Source organism: Carassius carassius, chromosome 44 (assembly GCF_963082965.1).
Source record: "Carassius carassius chromosome 44, fCarCar2.1, whole genome shotgun sequence".
Lineage (NCBI taxonomy): Eukaryota > Metazoa > Chordata > Actinopteri > Cypriniformes > Cyprinidae > Carassius > Carassius carassius.
This window is the reverse complement of record NC_081798.1, coordinates 16,162,391-16,190,372: the sequence shown is the minus strand read 5'-3', so window position 1 is coordinate 16,190,372 and position 27,982 is coordinate 16,162,391. Positions and strand designations below refer to the sequence as shown.

Sequence of the window (27,982 nt, the reverse complement as noted above, 5' to 3'; positions counted from 1 at the left end):
GTTCTGCCCACTGCTTGCTTAGATATTAATTGTCTACAGTAAATATGAATATTAATATGATTAATTGAAATAGGGCTTTCACAGTTCCCTTCCAGCTCTTTAAGCAACTATAAATGTAACATTAGTCTGACTGCCTCTGTGCTTTATCCTTTGCTTTCTGCAGCATGTGGTCCAGTGTGTGTTTGTGGCCATCAGAACTATTGGAAACATCATGATTGTCACCACACTGTTACAGTTCATGTTCGCCTGCATTGGTGTACAGCTCTTCAAGGTAAAATATTTCATATATGGCATGGGTTTTTACGATTTTTTTTTTTGTGCGTTTATGAAATAAGTGCTCACCCAGGCTGCATTTATTTATTTATTTTTCTTCAGGGCAAGTTTTATCGTTGCAATGATGAAACCAAATCCAGCCCAGAGGAGTGCAAGTGAGTCGAAACTAAAGTCTGAACATTTTAATCATTGTTGATATTAACTACTTAACATCATGCACTTTTTAAATAAGCCTTTCTAATAAGATTTACAATTATTGTAATAACATTCACTAAAGGAAACAGCTGTAAAAGAGGTGAAAATAATGTTTTCTCTCTCTCAGGGGAACATATATCCTGTATAAGGAAGGTGACGTGAACCAGCCAATCATTCAGAAGCGCTATTGGCACAACAGCGATTTCAACTTCGATAATGTGCTCATGGCCATGATGGCTCTATTCACAGTGTCCACGTTTGAAGGCTGGCCATCGTAAGCATTCAACAATACAACATAATATACATCCGATATAGAACAGCACCTTTATTTTATGATGTTTTGTTTTGTGCACCTTAATATACATCAGATACAGAATAGCATCTTTTAGTATACATTAGGATTTTATTTAATTATATTAATTATTTCTCTTCACCTTCAGATGTAGAACAGCACTGTTTATTTTATTTTTATGCAACTTATAAATCAAACTTTTTTATGATTCGTAATATAAATCAGATATAGAATATAACTATATATTTTATTTTATTTTATTTTCATTTTATTTTTATTTTATTTTATTATATTTTATAGATCGGTATTCAATAGCAAATTTTATTATTTTTTTTTATGCACTTCAATATTAATGTGTCAGATGTAGATTGGCCTTATTATAGGTCAGATATAGAAACACAGCTTTGTCTAATTTTTATTTTGTAGACAATAAATACTAAGCACATATATAAAACCTTTTTTTTTTTTTTACTTTTATTGCTCTTTATACATCCATTTAAAAAGCAACAAAAATTCTCATTCAGTAATGTAAGCGATAATCAGATGCTTATTATTTTCCAACCTATAGTTTTGGGTATTTTTTAAATCAGTATTACTCTGGAATATCAGTGATATTAAAAATGGCTCTATATAATTTGATATTGTGAATATTGGTTCTATTTATTTTATTTTATTTATTATCTTTTATTGTTACTCAGACAGTCGAGTTTCCATTTTCAAAACCACAGGGGAAATGAGCGAGTGTGTTATTGTGGTTTTTGTGTTTGTATTGGCGCTGTTGGGAAGTGCCACTGTGAACTCGATGCCAACAGTAGCACGCTGTCCCTGTAATTACAACACCACACTGCTTCAAATGTTCTGTTAGTTTAACACACACTTAGTTTCACACACACTGTGACAGAATAACACGATATAGCTGTTCTGTAACTGTGGGTGATGAAGTACACTTTTCCCTTGGCTCTCATTTCTTTTTAGTTTACTTCTACATTTTGTCTTTCCTAAGGTTGTTGTACAAGGCCATAGACTCCAACCGGGAGAACTTGGGTCCGATCTACAACTACCGTGTGGAGATTTCCATCTTCTTCATCATCTACATTATCATCATCGCCTTCTTCATGATGAATATCTTCGTGGGTTTCGTCATCGTGACTTTTCAGGAACAGGGAGAGAAGGAGTACAAGAACTGTGAGCTGGACAAGAACCAGGTAAGAGAAGACACAATAAGAGTAAGTGGAACATGTGATGTGTCACAAACCAGTGTGCTGCTTATCTAGAAAGTATTTTTAGGCAACAAAAGGATGCTGGCTTATAAGGATCCCTCATAACACAAGTTAGTGTTGCATATATCCTTAATGGATAATGCAGTCCCAGAGTGCACAGCGATCTGGTGTATTTTAGTATTTGTATATATATTATATATATATATTAGTAATAATATGTAAGTGCTGTGGCAAGTCTCGGTTAGCCTAACGCAGTGTATGTAGCAAGGTTTATATATATATATATATATATATATATATATATATATTGCATTTTATATTATATTTACATTATTTGTAAATATTTTACATTTATATTTTTTATTAATATTATAATGTTTTTCTTTTATTTTTAGATTTTTAGTTTTTATTTTACATTTTGTTACATTTAAGTAATAATATGATGTGCTTTGTCATTTTCTTTCATATTTCAATTTAACCAAAGCTTTAATTTATTTTTATTTAGTAATTTAGTAATGAGGGATCAAATATAACTTTCATTCAGAACTGAAAAGTGATGGTAAATGAATTATTTTAGTCAATATTTCTGAAAGGGTTTTTATATATCTGGCATTTTATTGCTTAGCATCTGCTAAAATCAGCTGTGAATGTTAGTTGAGTTTCTAGTGCGCTTGGGTTCCATTTTAGTGCCACCTATATAGACAATGCTTGAACTTAAGGTTGAGAACCAAGCCATTTAGTTTCTGCTTGTTCTGTATTCTGTTTATTTCCGCAGTATACATTATATTGCATACGAGTTGATGTCCACTTAATTTAAATTTGAAGATAAAATCCAAAAGCCTGTGTGTTAATTGACAGAATGAAAAGCATGGTTTTATCTGTGTGTTCCTCAGCGTCAGTGTGTGGAGTATGCGTTAAAAGCACGTCCTCTCAGGAGGTACATCCCAAAGAACCCCTATCAGTATAAGTTCTGGTATGTGGTGAACTCCACCGGCTTTGAGTACATCATGTTTGTCCTGATCTTACTCAACACAATCTGTCTCGCCATTCAGGTAACGTTCTTTATTCTTAGATATTTACAAGTAGAGTTTGGGTTTAAATTAGGGATGTTTGTAGCAACTCATAAGGTTCATTTGAATTAATCAAAATTTTACATGCGCAAAAAGAATTCATATCATATGTGACCCTGGACCACAAAACCAGTCCTAAGTCCCTGGGGTATATTTGTAGCAATAGCCAAAAATACATGTATGGGTTAAAATTAAAATCTGTGGTGTTAGGTGTTATTACTGTACCGCCATGAGTTTTATGTGGATATTGAAACGCGAGTGAAGTACATAATAAATCATATTTTGGCATTCAAATACATCGTGAATATGGAAACATTTGATTTTGTGTCAAATGAGAGACCCAACGTTGGTTTCATTTTCTTTTCATTTTCTTTTTCATTTTCCCAACATTTTATAACAGTAGCCGGTTGGCGAAGACAAGAAAAAATAAACTAAATTACAACGTCACTTGCAATCGCTACTTGCACTCTCTGCTACCTGTGACGTCATTTGCAATCAACACAAATCGTGCATGTTGCCAATGGAGACAAGACGCTGTGGTGGTGATTAAAGGATTAAACCTAATTTAGTACTATAACGTACAGGGTCCTGCAAGAAAAAGACAAGACCGGCAAATCCGTGGCCAGAACACCAGAATATGAACGCTTGCGCAAAGTCTCTCGCTAAGCGTTTTCCTCTCGATGAAAAACATAAACACTTAACATGGCTTAATGTATTAAGAATCTATTAAAATATAAAATTAAATATACAGTTCATTATTTTAATGAATATGTATATGGTATTTTCCTTACATACCGCAAAATGTGGCATAATGGACTAAGATGATAAAGGCCAAACTTAATATGCTTTTCTACATTATTAAAATACATAACTAATATGTACAGGCAAGCAGGTGAGCCCAGAATAAATGCAACACGCAAAGTTTTGCGTTAAGCATTTTTCCCATATAGAATAAACTGTCTACAACTCGTTTATATCACTGTCTTTGTCCATTAAGTTACATTATGTGTTTTATTTATAATTATTTTCTATAGGAGGAAAACGTTTAATGTAAAATTTAACGCACTGCGTTCTGTACTCGTCTGCTTGCCTGTACGGAGTTGATCCTTTTAAAATCACTTAATGCATTTCATAATGCACGCTCATATTTGCTGGTCTGTATATACGTTGAGTCAACAACAAGACATATAGACTAGGCTTACTGAATTGTCTTTATCATCTTAGTCTGTTATTAGGCCACATTAAGCGTTTTGCTGTATGGGAGGACAAAGTTTGCACATTGTGTTCATAGCCATCTGCTTGCCTTGTAGTACATTAAATAATAACTATATATCGAATATGGTCTTTTAATTGAACTTAATGTATCTTAATACATTATGCCATATTAAGTGTTTCTTTTTTCTACAGGAGGAAAACGCTTAACGAAAGACTTTGTGCATTGTGTTCATATTCTGCTGTTCTGTGGCCACGGATTTGCCGGTCTTGTCTTTTTCTTGCAGGACCCTGTACGTTATAGTACTAAATAGAGCTGAAACAACGAATCGATTTAATCGATTAAAATCGATTATTAAAATAGTTGTCAACTAATTTAGTCATCGATTCGTTGCTAAATAACTTTTATTTGCCGTAAGCGGCTCATTTCTTGCATATTTCAAATCCGCGGTGACCAAAGTGTGGCAGTAATGAGCCACCGGAGGTTTTACTCAGCCAGTACAGCAGGAGAAGTAGCGAATAGCCAAAAGCTGGCCTCGTTTTATGTCACGTGCTTCCCGAACAGCGTCTCTGCAGCATTCAGCGTGATGTGGGAGTACTATACTTTGAGCCTTCAAAAAAGGGGACGTTCACATATCGCGTCTTTTGCGCGCTCAAGTTCGTTATTTCCAGCACCGCATCGAGTTAAAAACATTTCAACTTTTCAGAATGCAGCAAGCGCACCGCGGGTCATGTGACAAGAACTAACCAATCGGCTTCATCCTTCCCTGTAACAACGTTAAAAGCTCAGTCAAGATGAAAGGAACAGCTGATCATAGTTGTATATGGATTTCCATTCTGAAAAAATTTAGTAGCAGAGCTACTGCAAGCGATATTTTGAGCTGCAAATCCATTTATCCTTTGTTGAAATTTCCGCATCTTCAAGGAGAGAGCGCGTCATGGTTGCTTAGCAAAGGCAGACGACTCAGGGGCGCTTCTGCGCGAGCGCTTTGGAAAGAAGGAGAAATCGGTGCGCCTAGCGTTTTCCACGCGTTTTGAGGCGCGATTTGTGAACGGCCCCTAAGACTTTCATTTGTGCAGATTCTCCAGTACAATGTTATTTGCAAATGTTTAGTCGTAAAAGCTGATAACATTGCTTTTTAACAGTTAACATTTAAAGCTTTACAAACATGTTCTGTGATCAGTTTGTCGTTTACCAGTTCAAAATTCAGCCGTGCAGCCTAATTATGACTGAATGAGAGAGGTAAATGTTTAAAGATATTTGAAATTGACTTTTTTTCTAAGTATTCACTGCTCTTTTTCACACAGCAGGTTTTTTGTGTGTGTCCAATTTTTTTTTTCTGGACAACCTTCTGATGGATTTTACTTTCAATTGTGAGTTCCATTTAGGTTTCATGCCATTGGCACTTTTTTCGAAGGATTGTTTACAATTTCACAGCAAAAGCTATAAAGCTGTTTCCAAGTAAATAATAAAATACAATGCACTGCAATTTTATTCTGTTTTATCCTTATTCTTCGTGAAAATATGTTCTGAAAGATTCCTTAATAAGCTTTGTTCGGGATGTTAAACTACTTTAGGAGCTCTAAGGACTGCCATGGTGAAAACATTATTTGAAATCTGCTTGTGAAATTTGCTAGAGTATGGGTCAGTGTTTTGATTGCAGAAGAGTTCGACAAAGGATTACTAACACAATAAAACAACTCCAGGTATATTTTTGATTAGGATATGACAGTGCAAAATGGTTAAAATCTCTTAAAAATCTATGCTGAAGGATAAAGACCATTTATTAATAATTTACTTGGGGAAAAAATTGAAAAAACTAAAATATAAGTACATAAACCGATTAATCGATTAATCGTAAAAATAATTGACAGATTAATCGATTATCAAAATAATCGTTAGTTGCAGCCCTAGTACTAAATTAGGTTTAATCGTTTAATCACCACCACAGCGTCTTGTCTCCATCGGCAACATGCACGATTTGTGTTGATTGCAAGTGACATCACAGGTAGCGGAGAGTGCAAGTGGCGATTGCAAGTGACATTGTAGTTTAGTTTCTTTTTTCTTGTCTTCACCACCTGGCTACTGTTGTAAAATGTTGAGAGATTCAAACAAAAAGTTATCAATAAATAGAACAAAATAAAAAAAAATTAAGACTGCAAGTGACGTCGCTAGCGGAAGCACAAGTGTTTGAGAGTGCAAGTCTGAGAGTGCAAGTGCAAGTCTGCAGCCAGACCCTTCTCCAATAAATTGCAATTTCTACTGTTTTTCTATTATACATTTAATTAACATTTCTACAATTTCATATCACACATTTCTCTGCCCAGCACTACGGTCAGTCCGAGCTTTTCAATTATGTTATGGACATCCTGAATATGGTCTTCACTGCCGTCTTTACTGCGGAGATGGTACTCAAGCTGATCGCCTTCAAACCCCGGGTGAGTAATTCAAACACACAGATACAGCCTTCACACATAATCCCATAGTTTCCCATTTGGACATTCATAACAGCGCAGTATAAATACGCTTCCCTTCTCAATATGTCATAGTGTTCCACTTATATCATCCCAGTTTTATCATGTTAACATCCCTCTGCCCCACTCTCCACTTCGACACATGCAGATTTGTGTTGAGAAGAAGAACAGAATGCTAGTAAGCAGCTCAGTGTGATTTACAGTGCTGTCGTTTTCAGCTTTTCTGTGTGGCGTGACTAACAGTGTTCCTTTACCACATTCACACTTTAGACTGACATCAGTAGAAAACAAATGCATGAAGTACCTACTGTATAATATAGTAAACTTTCTATTTAATATTAATAATTTGTGTTAATTGATGCTGTAATAACCCAGTTAACAAGAAATGTTCTCAGAACTAACAGGCTAACATTCTGGCAAACTTCTCTCGTTATAAAATATGAAAGTTTGTTCAAAATATTCTGGGCATTAATAACATTATTGGCACAAAAATTATTTATACACGCTGAAATATATTAGATGTTTGTCTATTTTTTTTTTTTTTTCATTTAATTAGCAAAATGACAATTTAACATTCCCTAGTTGTTTTTCTAACATTCAAAGAAATTTTTGTATCGAGATGCTATTCAGTTTATATTTAGATTGAGGAAAACCAGGAAGGGGGCAAAAAAAAAAAATATATATATATATATATATATATATATATATATATATATATATTGTATTTCCATTAGTTTATTATCAACATTGTTATTATTATTATTTATAATTTTATTTTTCAAAAATTACAAATGTTTGTTGTATGGTTCAACTTTGTTTTAGTTAACCATGATTCACACACCCAATAAATAATGTTTTTAGAAAAATTAAAATTTCTGAGAATATTCAGAAAGAACATTTTCATAATTTATTCTTAGAATGCATTTTTTTGGTAGCTGGGGAGCTATTATCTAGTTTTTTGTAAGAATTTCTGCATAATTAGATATGTACAGCAATTTATTGCTAATCGTCACGTATATTTTCTGGCCGTCCGCCCCTTTGCGTTTCTCAGGGGTATTTTGGGGATGCCTGGAACATCTTTGATGCTTTGGTTGTGATCGGCAGCATTGTAGACATAGTGCTGAGTGAGATTGATGTAAGTACAGCACAGTTGTAGGCCCTGTCCCCTTTAATATCTGCTCACCGGTCTCAGACTCGCTTTCAGCTCAGGATAAGATACTTTTCAACTGACAGCTGATTTATTTGTCTGCTGAGATCTAACATCTGTATTTCTTTCTTTTCACCCTCATTCTTTCTCCAATCATTTCTTTCCCCCTCCTCCTTGTGTGTGGTGTGTCTTTTATTAACAGCATTATTTCACTGATGCATGGAACACGTTTGATGCCTTAATTGTTGTCGGTAGCGTCGTAGACATTGCTATCACTGAAGTTAACGTAAGTACAACCGTATTCTCCTTTCCAAGTTTAGAAGCCTTGCAAGAAAACCATGTCTGTTGCCCAACACAAATTATATCCAGAAGAGTATATGTTAACTAGATTAATGAATGAATTTAACTAACCCTTTATGATTTAATCCATGAATCTCTAATTGGTTTGCTTCAGATCCCAGATTTTACATTGGACATCAACAGTAATACAATTGTTCGTTGCATTGTACAAAAGTAAAAAAAATAAATAAACATAAAATGATAATAATAATAATAAATATATTAGGGATGGGCGTTTTCTGCAAATATCACATTCGAATATTTGAGCTCACAAAAAAACGAATATTTGAATATCCGTTTATTTAAATTAAGTTTAATGAGACAGACGTTATTTTTCAGCAATATTTATCATTTCCGTCAATTTCGCAAAAAGAAAAAAAAAAATTCACAATAAAACCTAATTTGGTCACTTTCTGTAATTCTCCACGGCATATTTGAAGATGTATGCAAGCGAAAAATAATTAATTAATGAATAAGGGGCCGTTCACATATCGTGCCTAAAAACGCGTGGAAAACGCTAGGCGCACAGCTTTCTCCTTCTTTCCAAAGTGCTCGCAAAAGACGCGATATGTGATATGTGCCCCTAAGAACTGCGGTCTTCTACAGTACTTCAAATATGCCGTGGAGCATCACAGAAAGTGACCGAATTGAAGAACATTGTTGCGGCATCTCTCAAGCAACGAATAAACACCGCTTACTTGGAGAATGCTGTGAAAACTCCTCTTCTCACGTCTGCCCTAGACCCTCGGCAAAAAACATCTCAGGTTTTACGCTCATTGCGTAATTTTATTTGATGATATATAAATATGTTAATTAAGGTCCTCATATTATTATTTACCTATATATTTGAAATCTGTATGAAATCAAAATTGAATTGTTTTGGCTTGTGGTATGAGTATGTTAGGCTTAAGATTATCTTTAAGGTAGTGTGTTTCTAGATATCTGTCTAGAAGCTAGATGTTTTCAACATCATAACTTCAGTCTTCAGTGTCACATTATCCTTCAGAAGTTTTTCTAATATGCTGATTTGCTGCTCAAAAAAACAAAACAAAAAAAAATGATTATCTGTTGTGATTTCGTATTTTTGTGTATAACAAATACCTTTTTTCAGGATTACTTGATGATCAGAAAATCTGTTTTTTTTGTTGCATTATAAATATCTTTACTGTCACATTTGATCAATTCAATGCATCATTGATTTATCGCATGACAGGAGCATTTTGTGAAAGCCTTAACAGCTGAGACCATATTTTCCCAGTTTCATTTCTTGTAAGGGCACTGATGGTTTTTGCAAGGTTTCACTATATGTTGTCTTTAATGTGAATTGAGGTCAAACATCTAACATTTTCTGTTTCCCCTGCTTAATCTGAAACAAAACCCTGAGGACTCTGCTGCTGAGAAAACAACCTTTATGTTGTGTGTTTTGTGTTGACCATCAGTCTGTGGTCTCACATCCAAATGTGTGTAAATGCAGTCAGAACTGCAGAAATCCATCAGCTGGTTTATCTAATGCTTGTTCTTCCATTCTGTCTCTATAGAAAATTGTAGAGGCAAGTATAGCAAGATGTGATCTCCTGTTTGCTTGTGTTCTGCTTCATAATGACTTGATTACTTGAAGTGCTGTGAGGAAAGGATTTGACAATATTGTGCTGTTTGAAGAGTTTTCATCAAGATCAGTTTGGGAAAAAAAGCATATTTGTGCCTTGCTGATTTTGTGTAATGAAGTAAAGCTCCCACCGCCTTGGCTTTACTGATTACAAGCCAAATCAGTATTAATTTTTAAATTAAATTAGTTTTGGTGGGCAGGAAGGTTGATGACTTGTTAAAGGAACAGACCATCACTTTTTGGCATCACACTTAAAATGTTCAACAACAAACTAAGTTGATGTGGAAACTTCAACAGCTTAATCGTCTTCTTGTACATATAGAACATATTCTACAGTTTTGTTAATAATAATAGTGTATTTGTATATAAATATTGTTAATATTTTGATATATTGAATCTGATTTTAAATATAGATTGTCAGTTTTTTTTGTTATGTTCTATCATTTTATTATTAATAATTTTTCATAGTTTATATATATATATATATATATATATATATATATATATATATATATATATAGTACAGACCAAAAGTTTGGACACCCCTTCTTATTCAAAGTTTTCTTTATTTTCATGACTATGAAAATTGTAGATTCACACTGAAAGCATCAAAACTATGAATTAACACATGTGGAATTGTATATGGAATTATATACATAACAAAAAAAGTGTGAAACAACTGAAAATATGTCATATTCTAGGTTCTTCAAAGTAGCCACCTTTTGCTTTGATTACTGCTTTGCACACTCTTGGCATTCTCTTGATGAGCTTCAAGAGGTAGTCACCTGAAATGGTCTTCCAACAGTCTTGAAGGAGTTCCCCGAGAGATGCTTAGCACTTGTTGGCCCTTTTGCCTTCAGTCTGTGGTCCAGCTCACCCCTAAACCATCTCGATTGGGTTCAGGTCCGGTGACTGTGGAGGCCAGGTCATCTGGCGCAGCACCCCATCACTCTCCTTCTTGGTCAAATAGCCCTTGATGCCTTCAGTGTGACTCTACAATTTTCATAGTCATGAAAATAAAGAAAACTCTTTGAATGAGAAGGTGTGTCCAAACTTTTGGTCTGTACTGTATATATATATATATATATATATATAATACACACATACATATATATATGTGTGTGTGTATATGCAGCACATTTGTTTTTTTTTTTATATGTTTTTAATACATTTAATGTTGGGCATGAAGAGGGTGGTGAAGTGATGGTGTTCTTTTAAGAGCAATGGTTGCGTTTCAGTGTGTGATGTCTTGGGTGGAGCTACTTAAAATCCTGTATCTCACAAATACTGTCCAGTTTCAGACATATAACAGGGAATATGCACACATGTATATTATCTCACACGGCTGTCATTCTGCTGTCTGAACTACAGTGCTATTTTTCTGGTGTGTCTCATGTCCCAGCGTCCATATATACAGTAAATGTATGTATGTGTGTATTGTATATGTCCCTGTTGGTGTTGTATTGTGGCCATTTTCATTAAATGTGTTGTATTTGTGTTTGTGGAGTCTTTGGTGTCCTTGTATTGTTTGAATGTGGACATGTGATATGAATTAATGAGAGATTGTGGATGTTTGTGTGTGTGTAAGAGAGAGAGAGAGTATATTATTTCTTTTTTGTCTATGTATTCCTCTATATCTTTATTTTAATGCTGTCTTTGTGCTTTTCATTGGTGATAAAATCATCAAGAGTTTTCACAAGGTCTTCAGTCAAGATTATTAAATTAGATTTTTGCCATCAGCTAGCTGTTTTAGAAGAATTTTAAAGTGATAGTCATCCAAAAATGAAAAGTGTCATGATTTACTCATCTTCATGTTGTTCTAACCTTTTTTCTGCTGAGATTTTGAATCATTTATTAGTCCATATTTTTCAAGAAAACTAATGGGAAAAAAAATTATATATATATATTTTTTATAGTTTTCTGGACATATTATAATACCTTTGTGTGAGAAACTTATTTAAATGTAGGTAATTATTCCTTAAAAATGGCAACTAGATCTTGTAGTCAGTGAGTTGAGAACTGGATCACTCTGATTTGTGAATGAATCATTCAGACTGGTTTTGTGAACTGGATTCAATGAAAAGATTAAATTCACATGAATCCAAGAATTCAGTGAATAACACAGCTTAAAATTCACTGTTCATTATACAAGTTAATATATGGTTAAGAAGGGCTTTTTTAGTCATTTTGGTGTTTCACAGTCCTAGTTGTCGTTCAGTTTCATGATTTTGCAAAGGATGGACAGGAAATTTTCCGAAAACAATGAGTTTTAAACATGAAGGTGAACAAAAAATGACAGAATTTTAATTATCCCTTAAAATGTTACTTTATTTGTCAAATAATTATTCTATCATTTTGAAAGCCTTGTGAAACTCATTGTATGACATTGTTTTAAGTGGCTTTCAGGCTTGTTAAATTCTGCAATTATAGATACAAAGCAATTAGATCAAGGACAGCAGATGCAAATCCTTTGTTTCTACACATACACTCAACAAAATTATAAACTCAACATTTTTGTTATTGCCCCCATTTTTCATGAGCTGAAAGATCTAAGATTTTTTTCTATGTACACAAAAGGCCTATTTCTCTCAAATATTGTTCACAAATCTGTCTAAATCTGTGTTAGTGAGCACTTCTCCTTTGCTGAGATAATCCATCCACCTCACAGGTGTGACATATCAAGACAGCATGATTATTGCACAGGTGTGCCACAATTAAAATGCCACCCTAAAATGTGCAGTTTTATCACGCTGCACAATGCCAAAGATGTTGCAAGTTTTGAGGGAGTGTGCAGTTGGCATGCTGACTGCATGAATGTTCACCAGAGGTGTTGCCCATTAATTGAATGTCCATTTCTCTACCATAAGCCATATCCAAAGGCATTTCAGAAAATTTGGCAGTACATCCAACCGGCCTCACAACCGCAGACCACGTGTAACTGCACCAGCCCAGGACCTCCACATCCACCATCTTCACCTCCAAGACCGTCTGAGACCAGGCACCCAGACAGATGCTGCAACAATCAGTTTGCATAACCAAAGAATTTCTGCACAAACTGTCAGAAACTATCTCAGGGAAGCTCATCTGCATGCTCGTTGTCCTCATCAGGGTCTCGACCTGACTGCAGTTCATCATCGTAACTGACTTTAGTGGGCAAATGCTCACATTCAATGGCATCTGGCAATTTGGAGAGGTGTTCTCTTCACGTATGAATCCCGGATTTCACTGTACAGGACAGATGGCAGACAGCGTGTATGGCGTCATGTGGGTGAGTGGTTTGCTGATGTCAATGTTGTAGATTGAGTGGCCCATGGCGGTGGTGGGGTTATGGTATGGGCAGGTGTATGTTATGGAAAACGAACACAGGTGCATTTTATTGATGGCATTTAGAATGCACAGAGATACCACGACGAGATCCTGGGGCCCATTGATGATTCATTCATTACCTCATGTTGCAGCATGATAATGCATTGTCCCATGTTGCAAGGATCTGTACACAATTCCTGGAAGCTGAAAACATCTCAGTTCTTGCATGGCCAGCATACTCACTGGACATGTCACCCATTGAGCATGTTTGGGATGCTCTGGATTGGCGTATACGACAGCGTGTTCCAGTTCCTGCCGATATCCAGCAACTTTGCACAGCCATTGAAGAGGAGTGGACCAACATTCCTCAGGACACAATCAACAACCTGATCAACTCTATGTGAAGGAGATGTGTTGCACTGCATTTGCAAATGTTGGTTACACCAGATACTGACTGGTTTTTGGACCAAAGCCCCCCCACCCCCAGACCCCCAATACAGTTAAACTGCACTGTAACGAAGTACAAACTTCATAATCATGGGAAGAAGGAGGTGGGAACCAGCAAACATTCAAATCAAAACTTTAATAATCAAATAAACACAAAACAGCGTGACAGCCCCTCGCGGACGACTGTCGTGCACAGATAAAACAAAACCAAACACAAAATAAAACCCAGGCCTGGTCCTCTCTTGTCCTTCACTGTTGTTGCTCCTCTTTTGTATTCTTCCAATCTCCTCTGTGGGACTCGAGACCGGTGAGTGGAGCAGGTGTCGCTCGTTTCCCAATCACTCCACCGGCCTCGCTCCTTTCCCACGGCTCTCGGCCCCGCGCCACTCGTCACATGCACATTTTAGATTGGCCTTTTATTGTGGCCAGCCTAAGGCACACCTGTGCAATAATCATGCTGTCTAATCTGCATTTTGATATGTCACACCTGTGAGGTGGATGGATTATCTCAGCAAAGGAAAAGTACTCACTAACAAAAATTTAGACAGATTTGTGAACAATATTTGAGAGAAATACAGTAGGCCTTTTGTGTACATAGAAAAGTATTAGATCTTTGAGTTCAACTCATGAAAAATGGGGGCAAAAACAAAAGTGATGTGTTTATAATTTTGTTCAATGTATATGTCTTGCTGTCGGATCGATCATGCTTATATCTATACATGTCACTCCCCACTCAGGAATGTGTGACTTTCACCCAAATCTTGCAGTTGTTGGAGTGACTGGTTTGCCCATCCCCTGTTGCATGCTGGGATATGTAGCTGCTAACATTAGCTTCATTTTCTGAAGATGGCACTTGGCCACATGCTCCATTCTCCTCCGGTCAGTACCCAAGTGGTGTAGTCCGTTTGAAGTTTAAACATCCTCTCTTTCAGTTCCTTCTGTTCCCCTCCGGACAGAATGGCCCTGGAGCTCAGAGCTGATTTAAATTGCGAGAAATCAAGATATCAAAGCTTACGTCCAATCATTAGCATACGAAACACTATCATTCTAGTATACAGAGGTGTTCACAGAGAAAGAAACAACACGTGTAGAATCACAGAGCTCAGCAGTGATCACCCACATTGTCAGTAGTCTGGATCCTGGGAGTATATTTCTAATATACATTATTATATTATTATTATTATTATTAAAACAGTTTAACAAAGAAAGAATGTAGATCTACACAGATGTGAAGGCAGCACATTAGATTAAGAATGGCTGTTCAGTGTTCTCTCCGTAGTCTGTGTGTCTGCTGAGTGACTGTCTCTCTGTTCTGTCTTCCTCAGAGGAGAGAGCTAGAGTAGAGCAGGTGTGTAGACGTAAGACAGGCTGCATGACCTCCATTACTGCTTATTGCTCACTTCCTTCATTGCTTTTTTACTTTATTATTTCCTTCTTGTTTTCCTTTTCTCACATACTTTCTGTGAACTTCGGTCACAACTTCTGTTTTTCCTTTTTTATTTCTCCTTTCCTCCCTCCCTCTTTATTTTTTCTTTTATTTTCCTTATTTCTGCTTTATTTTTCTCTCGTTCCTTCCTTCTGTTTTTTTTATTTAGAAATTTCAGAAATTAAATTTCTGCCTTCCTTCTGTTTTCCTTTCTTTTTTCTTTCTTTCTTCCCTCTTCCCTCCATCCTTAGATTTTTCTTTATTTAATTTCTACTTTCTTTCTCTCCTTCCTTTCTCTCATTCCTTCCTTCTTTTTTACTTATTTAATTTCTGTATTCATTTGTTGTTTCCTGCTTTCTTTTTCATACCTTCCTTCCTTCCCTATTTATTTATTTTATTTTCCCTATTTAATTTCTGCTTTCTTTCTACTTCCTCCCTTCCTTCTTTCTTTTTCTCCCTCCATTCCTTTCTTTCTTCTTTCTTTTCCTTTCTGCCTTCTTCCTTTCTTTCTCAATCGCTTTCATCCTTCTCTGAATTCTTTCCTTCCTTTTACTTTTCTTCATTTCTCAATCTCTCCTTCCTTCCTTTATTAATTTTTCCTTTCTTTCTGCATTTCTTATTTCCTTCCATCATTCCTTCATCATTTATTTTTTTCTCTTTTTGCCATTTCGTTGTTTCCTACTGTTTTACCTTTTCTTCCTTTCTTTTTCTTTCTTTCTTTCTTTCTTTCTTTCTTTCTTTCTTTCTTTCTTTCTTTCCTTCTGTCACTACTTTTTCCTCCCATTCTTTCTTTGACCAGTCTTAGTTGTCCCTCATTTTGCCTTCCTTCCTTCTTTCCTTCCTTCTTTCCTTTCTCATTTATGATTTCCTTCCTTCTTTCCTTCATTCCTTTCATCCCTCCTACTATGAATTTTTTACTTTTTTTTTTTTTTTTTTTTACTTTTCTTCATTCATCTTTTCTGTCCCCCTTGCTTCCATCCTTTGATTCTTTCTTTATTTCATTCTTTTTGTCCTGTCTTGAATTGGTCTGTTAGAGCGCCCTCGGGTGGTGTCTCTTTTGCAGGGCACAAGCATTGACATGCTGCTGTTATGGCGAAAGTGCGAGAAAGACATTGTATGTTTGTAAGCGTGTGCACGTATGCCTGATTGCTTAACGCATGCACCATAAATGCCACAGCCAGAAACTGCATTCTATAATTTCTGCTTCTAATGCAAATACATATAGCTATAGACGAGGGATGTCAGGCTGTGTGACTGAAGCCATATCTGTCTGGAGTCTTTCTGCACAGATGAAGGATTCATCTTTTTTTCTGATAACATGCTGAATTTTCTTCCCACTGTGCTTGTGCTTTAATGTTGATGAATGTGGTTTTTGTTTTTGTTCTTTCAGAGTCGAGAACTGATCTGTTCTCCAAACCAAATGTGTGGATGGGGTTTATTTTGTGTGCATGTGAAAACATAATACTAAATTTAAAACTGTTTGACTTAGCAAACAATAAACTACATCAGTAGTGGACTTTGGTTGACACATTTATCTAGTGAAATGATTCTGAATGATTTCATAAGCATGTTCTGTGCATAAATTATTTTTGCATTAATTAAATTATATGAAATATTATAAAACCAGTCATGTTTTTAATGTTTGGTATTAGTTGCTAGTTAACTGATTAATTAACTAAATCATATATATATATATATATATATATAGTACAGACCAAAAGTTTGGAAACATTACTATTTTTAATGTTTTTGCAATTTAATGTTTTTAAATTTATTATACTTTAAATTATCGTTTTTTTCTGTCAGAACATGTGATACTTTTTAGGATACTTTGATGAATAAAAAGTAAAAAAAAAAAAAGAAGTTATGTTTTTAAAATATAAATATTTAGTAATAACAATATACACTGCTGGTCAGTAATTTGGGGTCAGTAATTTTTTTTCTTTCTTTTTTTTTTAATAAAATCAATACTTTTATTCAGCAAGGATGTGTTATATTGATAAAAAGTGATAGTAAAGAAAATATATTATTATAATATATATTATTAGATTTTTTTTTTGTTATAAATGCAGTTCTTTTTAACCTTTTATTCATCAAATATATTAGACAGCAGAACTGTTTCCAACACTCATAATAAATCAGAATGTTAGAATGATTTCTAAATGATCATGTGATAGACTGGATGTTACATGTGACACTGAAGGCTGGAGTAATGATGCTGAAAGTTCAGCTTTGCATTACAGGAATAAATTATTTTTTTTAAAGTATATTCAAATAGAAAACTATTATTTTAAGTTGTAATAATATTTCACAATATTACTGTTTTTTCTGTATTTTTGATCAAATAAATGCAGGCTTGATGAGCAGAAGAAACTTCTTTCAAAAACATTAAAAATAGTAATGTTTCCAAACTTTGGGTCTGTACTGTGTGTATATATATACACAAAAACATTATAAGCATTCATCTGTTTATAATACGCATGTCATGTGCATCACAGGGTTGACACTGTTTGCCAATGCACATGAATGTAGAAAAATGTACATTTCATAATATGGCATTGTAGGTTTGTTGTACTTCTGTCTTTTGCTGTTGCCTAGCGTTTTTGTTGTTGTTGTTGTTTTTTTTTTACAAAGTTGTACTCATTGCATAAGTGTGCACTAGTCCCAAACTGTCCTGTTAATGTGTGTGTGTGCGTGCTGTACTTTATATCGGATTCTTATGTACGTAATCCACGAGATAGAAATAAGGTCACATGATGGATCTTCATGTTATATAAGCACCTTATTTGAGTCTAGTCCTGTTTGTCACTGGTCATTTTTCACCGCTCATAAGCAGTTTTGAATGGAAGATTGTCTAATCTTCAGGTTGTTTGAGCAGGTTTGCTGTCCTGATATCATCGGTTAGAAATTCTATAATAAAGTTTGTGATATTATGAGTGCCTGTGTACGTAAGAGTAAGTGGCTGTGCAAATGTTATGTGTGAGTGATTAATTCAGGTCTTTGATTTTTAAAGCCCACAGAGGCACCTCAGGTGGATGAGTCGGGGGTAAGAAATTCTGCCCCTCTTGGGATTTTTGCCCAGTTTACAGTCTACATTCTTTTTCAGGTTTCCTTTTGAGTTCTGAAATCTTGATTAAACATTGTTATGTTTCATCTTAACCCACCCCGACTTTAATTTGTTGAGTTTTGGCTTTAGATTTACATTTGGTTTCTCTTCGTTTGCTTTGTCAAGACTTTGCTTTGGTTTTTACATCCTTTGACTATATTATCAATAAGGGGAATGTCACCCAAACGTGACGAACTGTTTGAGTGTGTGTGTGTGTGTGTGTGTGTGTGTGTGTGTGTGTGTGTGTGGGGTCGTCGGCCTCTCATGTTTGTAGCACTGACACTGCTGCATGGTTAAGTGGCCCCTGAAGTCAGGTCAGATTAGGTCGGATCGGGTCAGGTAAGGTTGTGACCTCAAACTGACCTTTAACCTGTGAGTTGGCATGAAGTAATTCTAGGTCAAGAGTGCCATGCTTGGGCTGATGCGTGCAGTCAAATATGGCAAGATTTTATTTTTGTTTTTTACCTAGCATGCAACCCTCTATCTACTTCCTTTTCTCTCTAGGATAAGCATGAACGCAGGGTCTCTGGTAGTGTTTATGGATCAGTCAAACCAGTCTAAATACTCTTTTAAAAAGCACTGAAGTTCCAAATTCAAAACTAGCATTTTTTTTTTCATTTACAATTTACATTTATTTTTAACATTTGGCTGTAAATAAATCAACTCACCACATGCTTTGAAACTACATTGTGGTTCCCTCTGCTGGTCAGACTGCCTTAATACAGCCTGATGCCCTGTGTTATATCTTTCTCCCGAGTGGTTCACTAATGCTGACTCCGCCCCCACAGAACACTGAAGACAGCGCTCGCATTTCAATCACCTTCTTCCGTCTTTTTCGAGTGATGCGATTGGTCAAGCTGCTGAGCAGGGGGGAGGGCATTCGAACCCTTCTCTGGACCTTCATCAAGTCCTTTCAGGTCAGATGTTATTCTAACCTAATGAAATGCCAGATATTATTGAAGCAGAGTACCTTTGTTTTTTTATCACAAGCAGTTATTGTATGCATTTTATAAGTTTTCTGTTATCATTTAGCTGCAGTGTTTCATTTTGGGGTTAATTTAACTCAGCATAAGAAATTGTATATTATTTTATATATTTTTTAATTTTATTTATAATGGAGCTTAAAGGAAGAGTTGTGTTGCCCAAGTCAGACCCAGAGATGACAGCTATGCTTTCCTGGGCCGCCAAGAATGTCAGCTCATGTGGATTCCTCCTAGGCATCCTGGTCCTTCAAGGCTAAATGAGTGGTTAGTCGGTGGGGGTCTCAGCACCCCCCTCTGGTGCCATACTTCCCGGAAGTGCATGAGCAGCTCATGAGATCATGGAACGCACATTTTACTGCCCGAAATAAATCGTGCAGCTCCTCCTTCCTCACCCCCCTTGATGGCAGGGCCACTTTGGGGTACATAGGCATTCTCTTGGTGGAGTGGTCGGTGGCCATGCAACTGTGTCCTCGTGTGGTCATGACCTGGCTGTTCTACATGCACTCCATACTGCACCGGACCTCGCTCTTCGAGCAACGAAGGTAACCGCACAGTCGCTGGGTCATGGGATGTCCACCTTGGTGGTCCAGGAGCGCAATCTCTGGCTGTGTTAGGCCCATAGATTGTATAAAAACATAGACGTAGTGTCCGTGACATCACCGTAGACTCCTGAAGAGCGTTTTTGAAACTCAAAGTGTGCAGAGTGGGCCGTAGCTATCTTGGCAGCGTGTCACTGCGCTACTCTCCTGGACAATCGAAAATGGGCAAAAAGGCAGGAGCTGGTTGATGAGGCCATGCCCACCTAGCTCGATGGCAGTGTCAGCAGCGTCAATCCAACTGTCACTCAAGTGGCCACGCCCTTAATTATGCAAAACTTTAAGGCTTAATATAATTTAAACGGATGAATTATAAAAAATTTCACCCCCCTCACAGTTGTCATGAAGGGCAAAATTAGCCATATAGACCAAAATAATTTTTAAAGGCTTTAAACATGTTTGTGATGAGTGGGGCGGGGCCAAGAGCCATGGGAATGGAGTTAGGCCGGTGGAGTGATTGGAAATGAGCGACACCTGCGCCACTCACCGGTCTCGAGTCCCACGGAGGAGATCCGGAAGGATAAAGGAGGAGTTACGACAGTGAATGACGAGAGAGGACCAGGCCTGGATTTTATTTTGTGTTTTGGTTTAGTTTTTTTTGGGTCTGTTTTGTTTATTTAATTTAAAGTTTCATTCACCACAAATACATCAGTGACTCCTTTGGTTCCACTTGCGTGGTCTCTCTGAGCCTGGTTAATGCTCCCCAGTCTTTCTCTGTGCCTCCTGCGGACCATCAGAATCGGCTACGTGATTAATTTCATGTGGCGTCCCCCCCAAGTTCAGGCCATCCAGTAAAAACTGTCTGTACTATCACCTTGAGGACCCCTGGAAATGTTCGATCCGAGCTGTGGTTTCCTTCTTAGAACAAGGGTTAGAGCGTAGGCTATCCCCTTCCACCCTTAAAGGCTTAGTTCACCCTTGAGGCATCCTAGGTGTATATGACCTTTTTCTTATAGAAAAATCCTGTCAGGGATCTGGAAGGAGGACCCAATTGCAGTGTGCGTAACAAGGGTTTATTGACAAAACAGTCCGATACAAGAGGGTTGTGAGGTGTAAAGGTGATACCACAACAGTAACACATTAAATAGAGACAACTAGGGAAGGCCACTGGAAAAGCCTCAGACATCAACTGGCAGAATACTATAGTAACAGAGGGGGCAGCAAGACCAGGCTGGTGGAGAGACCAGAGCAAGGCACCAGAGAGCTGGGCTCAGATGCTGGTTGACCATTAACGCTGAAGCGCCCCAGATGCCAGACAAGGGAACCATTGGACAGGAACAGGTCAGGACAGGAAGACTAACACCACAACATGGACACATACTCAGCCACATCCACAGACCAAGACAAAGACAGTGACAGAAGGGGTAAGAATGACCACAAACCGGCCAAGAAAATAGGGCAAGGGCACTATAAATAGAGAGGAAAACACACGAGGAACATGTGAGCACAATTAGATCAAGGCTAACAAGAGGGTGTGGTAAAGAGGAAACACGGAGGAGGGGCTAGAGAAGCACCTGGCTGAGAAAAACAATCAACTAGGCCATGTTCTGACAGAGTGTCAGGGCAAAACCCTGACAGAATCCATTCGAATGTTATATAAAAAAAATTTCCTGGCTATTCCAAGCCTCAACATTGCAGTTGGCGGTAGCTGCAGTTGAACAGTGACAAGTCGTCAAATAAAGCATGCGCATCCATAGGGTGGCTCGAGGAACAGCAGTAGTTGACCTTCTCTGTGTAGAGACCGGTCCTATCATCTGCCTTATAGAAAGGGTCAGTAGGCCTAAACAGGGCAATGTAGGAGGCAGCACCTGTGGCACATTGGTATGGATTCTCAAATTTGTCGGTCACCGACGTGACACTGACAGTGACCGACTGAAAGGGAATGTTTTGGTTACTTGTGTAACCCTCATTCCCTGAAGGAGGAAACGGAGACGTCACGTCCTGTCACCACGATTGCTAAACCACTGCTGAGCTGCCGGGTCCCGGCTCGGCTCCTCATTGAAAACATGTATGAATTTGGTGCACCTGCTGTCTCTTGTAACCATGCTGTGGGTTGTGGCAGCCAGAAGCAAATTCCTCATGCCAGTGTCCAGTGGCTTGTTAATTTACCCTCGAAGTGAATTGGTCTCTCTGGTAAGATCCCCAAATTCGTCAGTCACCAACGTGATGTCTCCGTTCCCCCCTTCAGGGAACGAGGGTTACACAAGTAACCAAGACGTTCTCCACTTTCCTGCAGAACCAGGGAACACCTACAGTACCTCTTATTGGCTGAATACTGAGATATCTTTAACTTGTCACCATTTTTTTATGAATGACTTTTGGGACCTTACCTTGTCTGTCAAGCAAGGATGTTTACTGTTAGCTACTTTCACAGCAGCAAAAAAGTTGCTAGTCAGCCAATGGAATCCTTCTCACACAATGGACCGACAAACCTGGACTGTGTATTTGTTGGACATTCTCTCTATGGAACTCTCAACTCGTATACATGGATCGAATGTGAAAACTGTAAATTTATGGCTTTCAGCTTTTTATTATTATTATTATTTTTTTATTTTGAAGTTTACCAGGGGGTGGGACGGGTTGGGATGGGTTCTAAATTTGCACAGTTGCTTTTTTTAATACTACTGTTCCCAGAAGAAAATTTCAATTAACAGTTGTTTAAAAAAAAAAAAAAAAAAGAAGAAGAATCAGGGAACCCCTGGTTTATAAAGATATTATATCATAGTAATATATATTTTCTGCTCTTTTCTCAGGCCCTGCCATATGTCGCTTTGCTGATAGCCATGCTGTTCTTCATCTATGCTGTCATTGGCATGCAGGTTAGTTAAATTTTTTGAAAACCACATGAATTGTCAGAAACATTCATAATCTATCATGCAACTGTCAAACTGATTTTTAAGAGTGCTATTTTACAACTTTTTTCTTTTATTAAGATGACTTCAAATTGAGTTTTCAAACTACAGCAAATTATTAACAGATTTATTCCAGAAAATGTATTATAATAATATCTTTTTTTTTCTTCCCCACGAACACACAGCAGTTATGAAAACTAATAAAAGCATTAAAAACTTCACTTTTCAAATCGTTAAAGTATCATGGGCAACCACAGCCACCAAATATTTCTCAAATCTGATTCGAAAATTATATGCATAGCAAATCTATTTGGATTATTGATTGTATTGTATTGTCAATTTTACGCTTTGTTTTTATGGTTGTCTTTTCTGTAATTAAAAACAGTTTTTCAAAATAGTATTTAAGTACTGTAATTGTAGCTGATATCTTTACTAGAATGCAAATCACCCACATTCCATACAAACATTACACACTTGACCTATTAATACAGCAAGTATTACTATACATTGCCATCTTTCAGGTGTTTGGGAAAATTGCCATGGTGGACCACACACAAATCAACAGGAACAACAACTTTCAGACATTCCCTCAGGCTGTGCTTCTGCTCTTCAGGTCAGTGCAGTGAATGGCAGAGTGAGATGTTAAAGCTGCAAGTGACCGAGTTTTAAATCTTTACAAAGATTATTTTCCCTATTATATGCTACCACTTCATCTGTGTTTAAAAGAGTTTAATGTAAGATACAGTCTGCTTTATAGGATTACATATCAGATGAATTATTTCTTGGGTGTAGATGTGCAACCGGTGAAGCCTGGCAGGAGATCATGCTGGCATGCATGCCAGGGAAGCTATGTGACCCAGAATCAGATTATAATCCTGGAGAAGAGATGACCTGTGGGAGCAACTTTGCCATCATCTACTTCATCACCTTCTACATGCTCTGCGCCTTCCTGGTACATACACACCAACTACATAAAGACTTACTTTTTTCATTTATTCTTATTTTTATAATTACCTATTATAATATTATTATTTAGAATATTACTTTAAACCTCCAAAAATATTTTAAGAATTTATTAAAGACATTATTTGGTCTCTTTATTAAATGTTTTGTCATTTTGGAATCCCAAAAGGATTTATTGAATTTTATTTTTATTTTTTAAATGATCAACAATGTTGTTCTTAAAAGTTGTACAAGAGTTCAGATTCAAGATGAGCATTTTTATCAGGCTCCTATACTTTATGTTCAGATATTTCACTTGAATTGTATAGAAAGGGTAGCCTTGTTAAAACCAGACCCTTTTCAGTTGAAACTGAGTTAGTTATTCTGTAGAGAGAATTGAAATTCGCCGGAAGTAGTGTGGGTTTTCCCAGGCTATAGAAAGGGACCTATACATTGCCATTAGAGTAAAATTACTAAACCTAAACATAGCAGCCTGATAAAAATGCTCATTTTAGATGAGGATTATAGATGGCACTTGCATCTGAACTCTTCAATTGTGAATCAAATTAAATAATGTCTTGTTTTAGATCATTAACCTGTTTGTGGCTGTCATCATGGACAACTTTGACTATCTGACCCGTGATTGGTCGATTCTGGGGCCACATCATCTTGATGAATTTAAGAGGATTTGGTCAGAGTATGATCCAGAGGCCAAGTAAGGATGTGAAAATGTGTTTGTCAAGTCACCTTTATTTCTATTGTGCATTATACAATAAAGATTGTTTCAAAGCAGCATATAAACAGGAAAATAAGAGAATCAGTGATGCACACCTTTTCAAATTTGAGACAAATTAAAATGCTGCTGTAAAGCAGCTCTAAAAAAACAACATTTGTGCCATCATTCAATTCAAGTTAGTTCATCTTTGGTTCAGTTTAGTTCAATAACTGTCTAATGTTCATATAAGGTATAAGCAGAAAACAATGTCATTATTGTTCAGTTTGAATCAGTAAACTGTTGATTCAGTTCAGTTCAGTAACTTTCAATATTGCAAAATTGGTCAATTATGAAACCAATTCAATTTGCCTCAGTTCTCAAAAAGGCAGTTGCTTGTCCAGGATAGCAATAAGATGAAGAGTAAATGGAGTTTTTTTCAGTCTGTGTTTCTCTCTCATTTTATTGCAGAGGCAGAATAAAACATCTTGATGTAGTGACGTTGTTGCGCCGTATTCAGCCTCCTCTTGGCTTTGGGAAGCTCTGTCCTCATAGAGTCGCCTGCAAAGTAAGACACATTTATAAACAATGCATTTGAACATTAGCAAAGACACTCGGCCCACCTTCTCATGCTCTTTCTTTCTATCTGTTGTTGTTTCTCTATTCCAGAGGCTGGTGGCTATGAACATGCCTCTGAACAGTGATGGCACTGTCATGTTTAATGCTACACTTTTTGCTCTTGTGAGAACTGCACTAAAGATCAAAACGGAAGGTATGTGCATTCTTTGCAGAACTACTAGGATTAGTTTACAAATTACTTTAAACATTTTATTTCAGTGAATTAATTCGAAACAACTCATTTGCATCTGTCACAAAATATGTCCTAAAATGTTTTAGTGAAATATTAATATAGGTAAACATTTAATCTATTTAGTAACTCTATGGGGTTTTGAGTAAATACGATAAAAAAAAAAAAATCTCTTCTGCTTACCAAGGCTGCATTTATTTATCTAAAATACTTCAATATTTTGACATATTATTACAATATCAAATAACAGTTTTGTAGTTTAGTATATTTTAAAATAATTTCATTTAAAAAATAATAAATTTAATAAACATTACTCCAGTCTTCAGTGTCCCATGATCCTTCAGAAATCATTCTAATATATTGATTATTTGTATCTTATAATTAACAGTGTTGAAAATAGTTGTGCTGCTTAATATTTTTGTATAAACCACATACATTTTTCAGGATTTTAAGAATAACTAAATATTCTAGTATTAAGTATAAATGTATTTACTGTCACTTTTGATCAATTAAATGCATCTTTGCTAAATAAAGGTATTAAAAAAAAACTTATTGACCCCTTTTGAACAGCTGACTATATGAGTATATTTAAGTATAATATAATTTAATGTTATTGCTTTTTGTATTCATTTAGTGAAAAACTGACAGTGGAAAAGAGTTTACTATACTTTGTGAATTAAACATTATATTAAAATTGTGGTTCCTCTGAAATCACCCATAAATCACAATTTTTAGACTGTTTAGAGTAAATGCATAACTATAGTCATCAAGATATTGAAAATTAGCTTTTTTTCAGTTCTAGTTGACTGTAGTGAATAGAAACTTCAATGTGTTGATAACGTGGTGTGTGTTTTGACCCAGGTAACCTAGAGCAGGCGAATGAAGAGCTCCGAGCTGTGATTAAGAAGATCTGGAAGAGAACAAGCATGAAACTTCTGGATCAAGTGGTGCCCCCTGCTGGTGGTCAGTTATAAAGCTCAGAGATTGTCCCCGCTAATGAGAATACGCATTCACAATATAGACTTATAATACTTCTGTGTCAACTCACACCTAAATCATCCATTTAGATAAAGATCAAAAATATTATTTTTGAACACACTTCAGTTTCCCTAATGTAGCATGTATACACACATACTATACATTTGTGTCTTGCGCACACGCACACACACACACACACACACCAGCTGTTGCACTAGTTTTTTCCTGCTGTTGTACTCTTAGTTTCTCCTGGTCGGGTCTCTGCAATGTTTGTTCTGTTCCGTATGTGTCGCAATTGCTCTCCTCTCCTGCTCGGTACCACACTACGTCCAAACTAGAACATCACTGATGTATGTTTGTGTGTGTGTGTGTGTGTGTGTTTGAGAGAGAGAGAGAGAGAGAGAGAGTATATGGTTGGAGGATTTGGAGAAGGTGTGTGTTGAGCTTTGGGCTTGCATGGCAACTCAGGCATGCCGTGTCCTTCTAAAAATGTGTCTCTTTCTCTGTTTCTCTCTCTTTTCTACACTGTCGCTCTCTCCTGTATCTGCTTGAGCTTTTCCGCAGCTTCCGTTCCTCATTAACTGTCTTTCTGTTCATGTAAAAGTTCAAATCTTCAGAATATTCTGAAGCAATTCTGTTTTAGGATGGTGGCATGGAACTAATGTTGCCTCTTCTTTCCTGATCTGTCCCCAATGTGCTTGTTTAAAAAAAGTGACACAGACCCCTGCTTCAGAATGATTCTCTCGCACACACTTACACATACAGTACATGAGCACAACATGCAGATGAACAATTTATACTGTTTACATAGAGATGATTGAAATACATATCCAAAATCAGGATATTAGACATGCACAAATACACCCAAAGCAATGCAACGCTAATGTGCTAATACATATTGCTCAGAGCTGCTTGCTTGCATGTTCCCAGTAGAATTTAGGTCTAGATTTTAATAAAGTTTGATGGATAACTTTCAGTTATCTCTCTCACAGTTGCTATGCTAATGCTTACATGCTAATATACTAATATGTTTACACATCTGGAGACTCAAGTTAGATGGGTGCCAAACCGTGAATATGAAATATTCTACAACTAACAATTTTTTATTAAGCCGGTAGTTATATTTTGGAACAAGATAGCTAGTTTCTTGCTGGTCATTAGCTGTTTAATTTGCTGGTAGCAGGTTTGTTGCTGGTCCAAGGTGGTCTACCACCTAATAACCGGAAAATTACTAGTTTAAACCAGCTAGAATCCAGCTACTGTGTTCCCGAACACAACTAGCAGCTTAACCACTTGAGCTGTTATTTTGATTTTTTGAGAATTAGGCATATGCAATATTGGACCCACCGGTGGGTCCCCAGAGTTGATGTGGTTAAGCTGAATTTTCCACATATTATTGAAATTTGTCCTAGATCTAGTTAAATGTTATTACTTTTACAATAACATTGTGAATAAAATTTGGAAACCTAACAACTATTAATTGTGATTATCTATATTTCTAGCATGAATGGCTATGTTGAAAAACAGCACACGTTTTGCATTTTATACGTGTATATAATTTTTCATTATTTATATACAAATCTTTTTTTATATTTTTATTACTACTTTTATTTAGCATAGATGCATTCAAATGATTCAACACTGATAAGAGTAATGTTTTTTTGTGCAGCAAATCAGCATATAAATGATTTCTGATTTTTTAAAATATCTTTAAAATGGAAATTAGTTTTTTTTAACTGTAATAATATTTAACATTATTACTGTTTTTACTAAATTTTTATAAAATTAATCGGCCTAGTGTAGAGTATTTTATATGCATTGAAGGTGAATAAAACAGCTAGATGTACTGGTGTCTTGTGATGTACAGAATATTTTGCTCATGTATGTGGTGTTTGTTAATTAAGAAAATCTGTATTTATGATGCAGATATAGATCCTATTTTACAAGCCATTTGTGTAGAAATCCAGATAATTCTACATGGGTTATTAAAGGGATAC

At 36.3% G+C, this 27,982-nt stretch overlaps 1 protein-coding gene across 7 annotated transcripts in view; it reads left to right on the top strand.

Annotated features, from left to right (window-relative positions):
- Positions 1 to 27,982, top strand: part of cacna1da (calcium channel, voltage-dependent, L type, alpha 1D subunit, a) — a 117,603-nt gene that overhangs the window by 78,847 nt on the left and 10,774 nt on the right. For 4 of the 7 annotated variants that reach the window (XM_059538442.1, XM_059538438.1, XM_059538439.1 and 1 more), the window contains 16 exons: positions 164 to 271; positions 376 to 428; positions 596 to 742; positions 1,764 to 1,965; positions 2,874 to 3,032; positions 6,591 to 6,701; positions 8,087 to 8,170; positions 18,022 to 18,054; positions 18,903 to 19,031; positions 22,447 to 22,512; positions 23,067 to 23,158; positions 23,338 to 23,497; positions 24,075 to 24,202; positions 24,671 to 24,767; positions 24,869 to 24,971; positions 25,869 to 25,970. In XM_059538442.1, coding sequence (XP_059394425.1) covers positions 164 to 271; positions 376 to 428; positions 596 to 742; positions 1,764 to 1,965; positions 2,874 to 3,032; positions 6,591 to 6,701; positions 8,087 to 8,170; positions 18,022 to 18,054; positions 18,903 to 19,031; positions 22,447 to 22,512; positions 23,067 to 23,158; positions 23,338 to 23,497; positions 24,075 to 24,202; positions 24,671 to 24,767; positions 24,869 to 24,971; positions 25,869 to 25,970 — 1,774 coding nt within the window. The remainder of the gene's footprint in view (positions 1 to 163; positions 272 to 375; positions 429 to 595; positions 743 to 1,763; positions 1,966 to 2,873; positions 3,033 to 6,590; positions 6,702 to 8,086; positions 8,171 to 18,021; positions 18,055 to 18,902; positions 19,032 to 22,446; positions 22,513 to 23,066; positions 23,159 to 23,337; positions 23,498 to 24,074; positions 24,203 to 24,670; positions 24,768 to 24,868; positions 24,972 to 25,868; positions 25,971 to 27,982) is intronic. The other 3 variants (XM_059538441.1, XM_059538440.1, XM_059538443.1) reach the window with 2 other exon arrangements.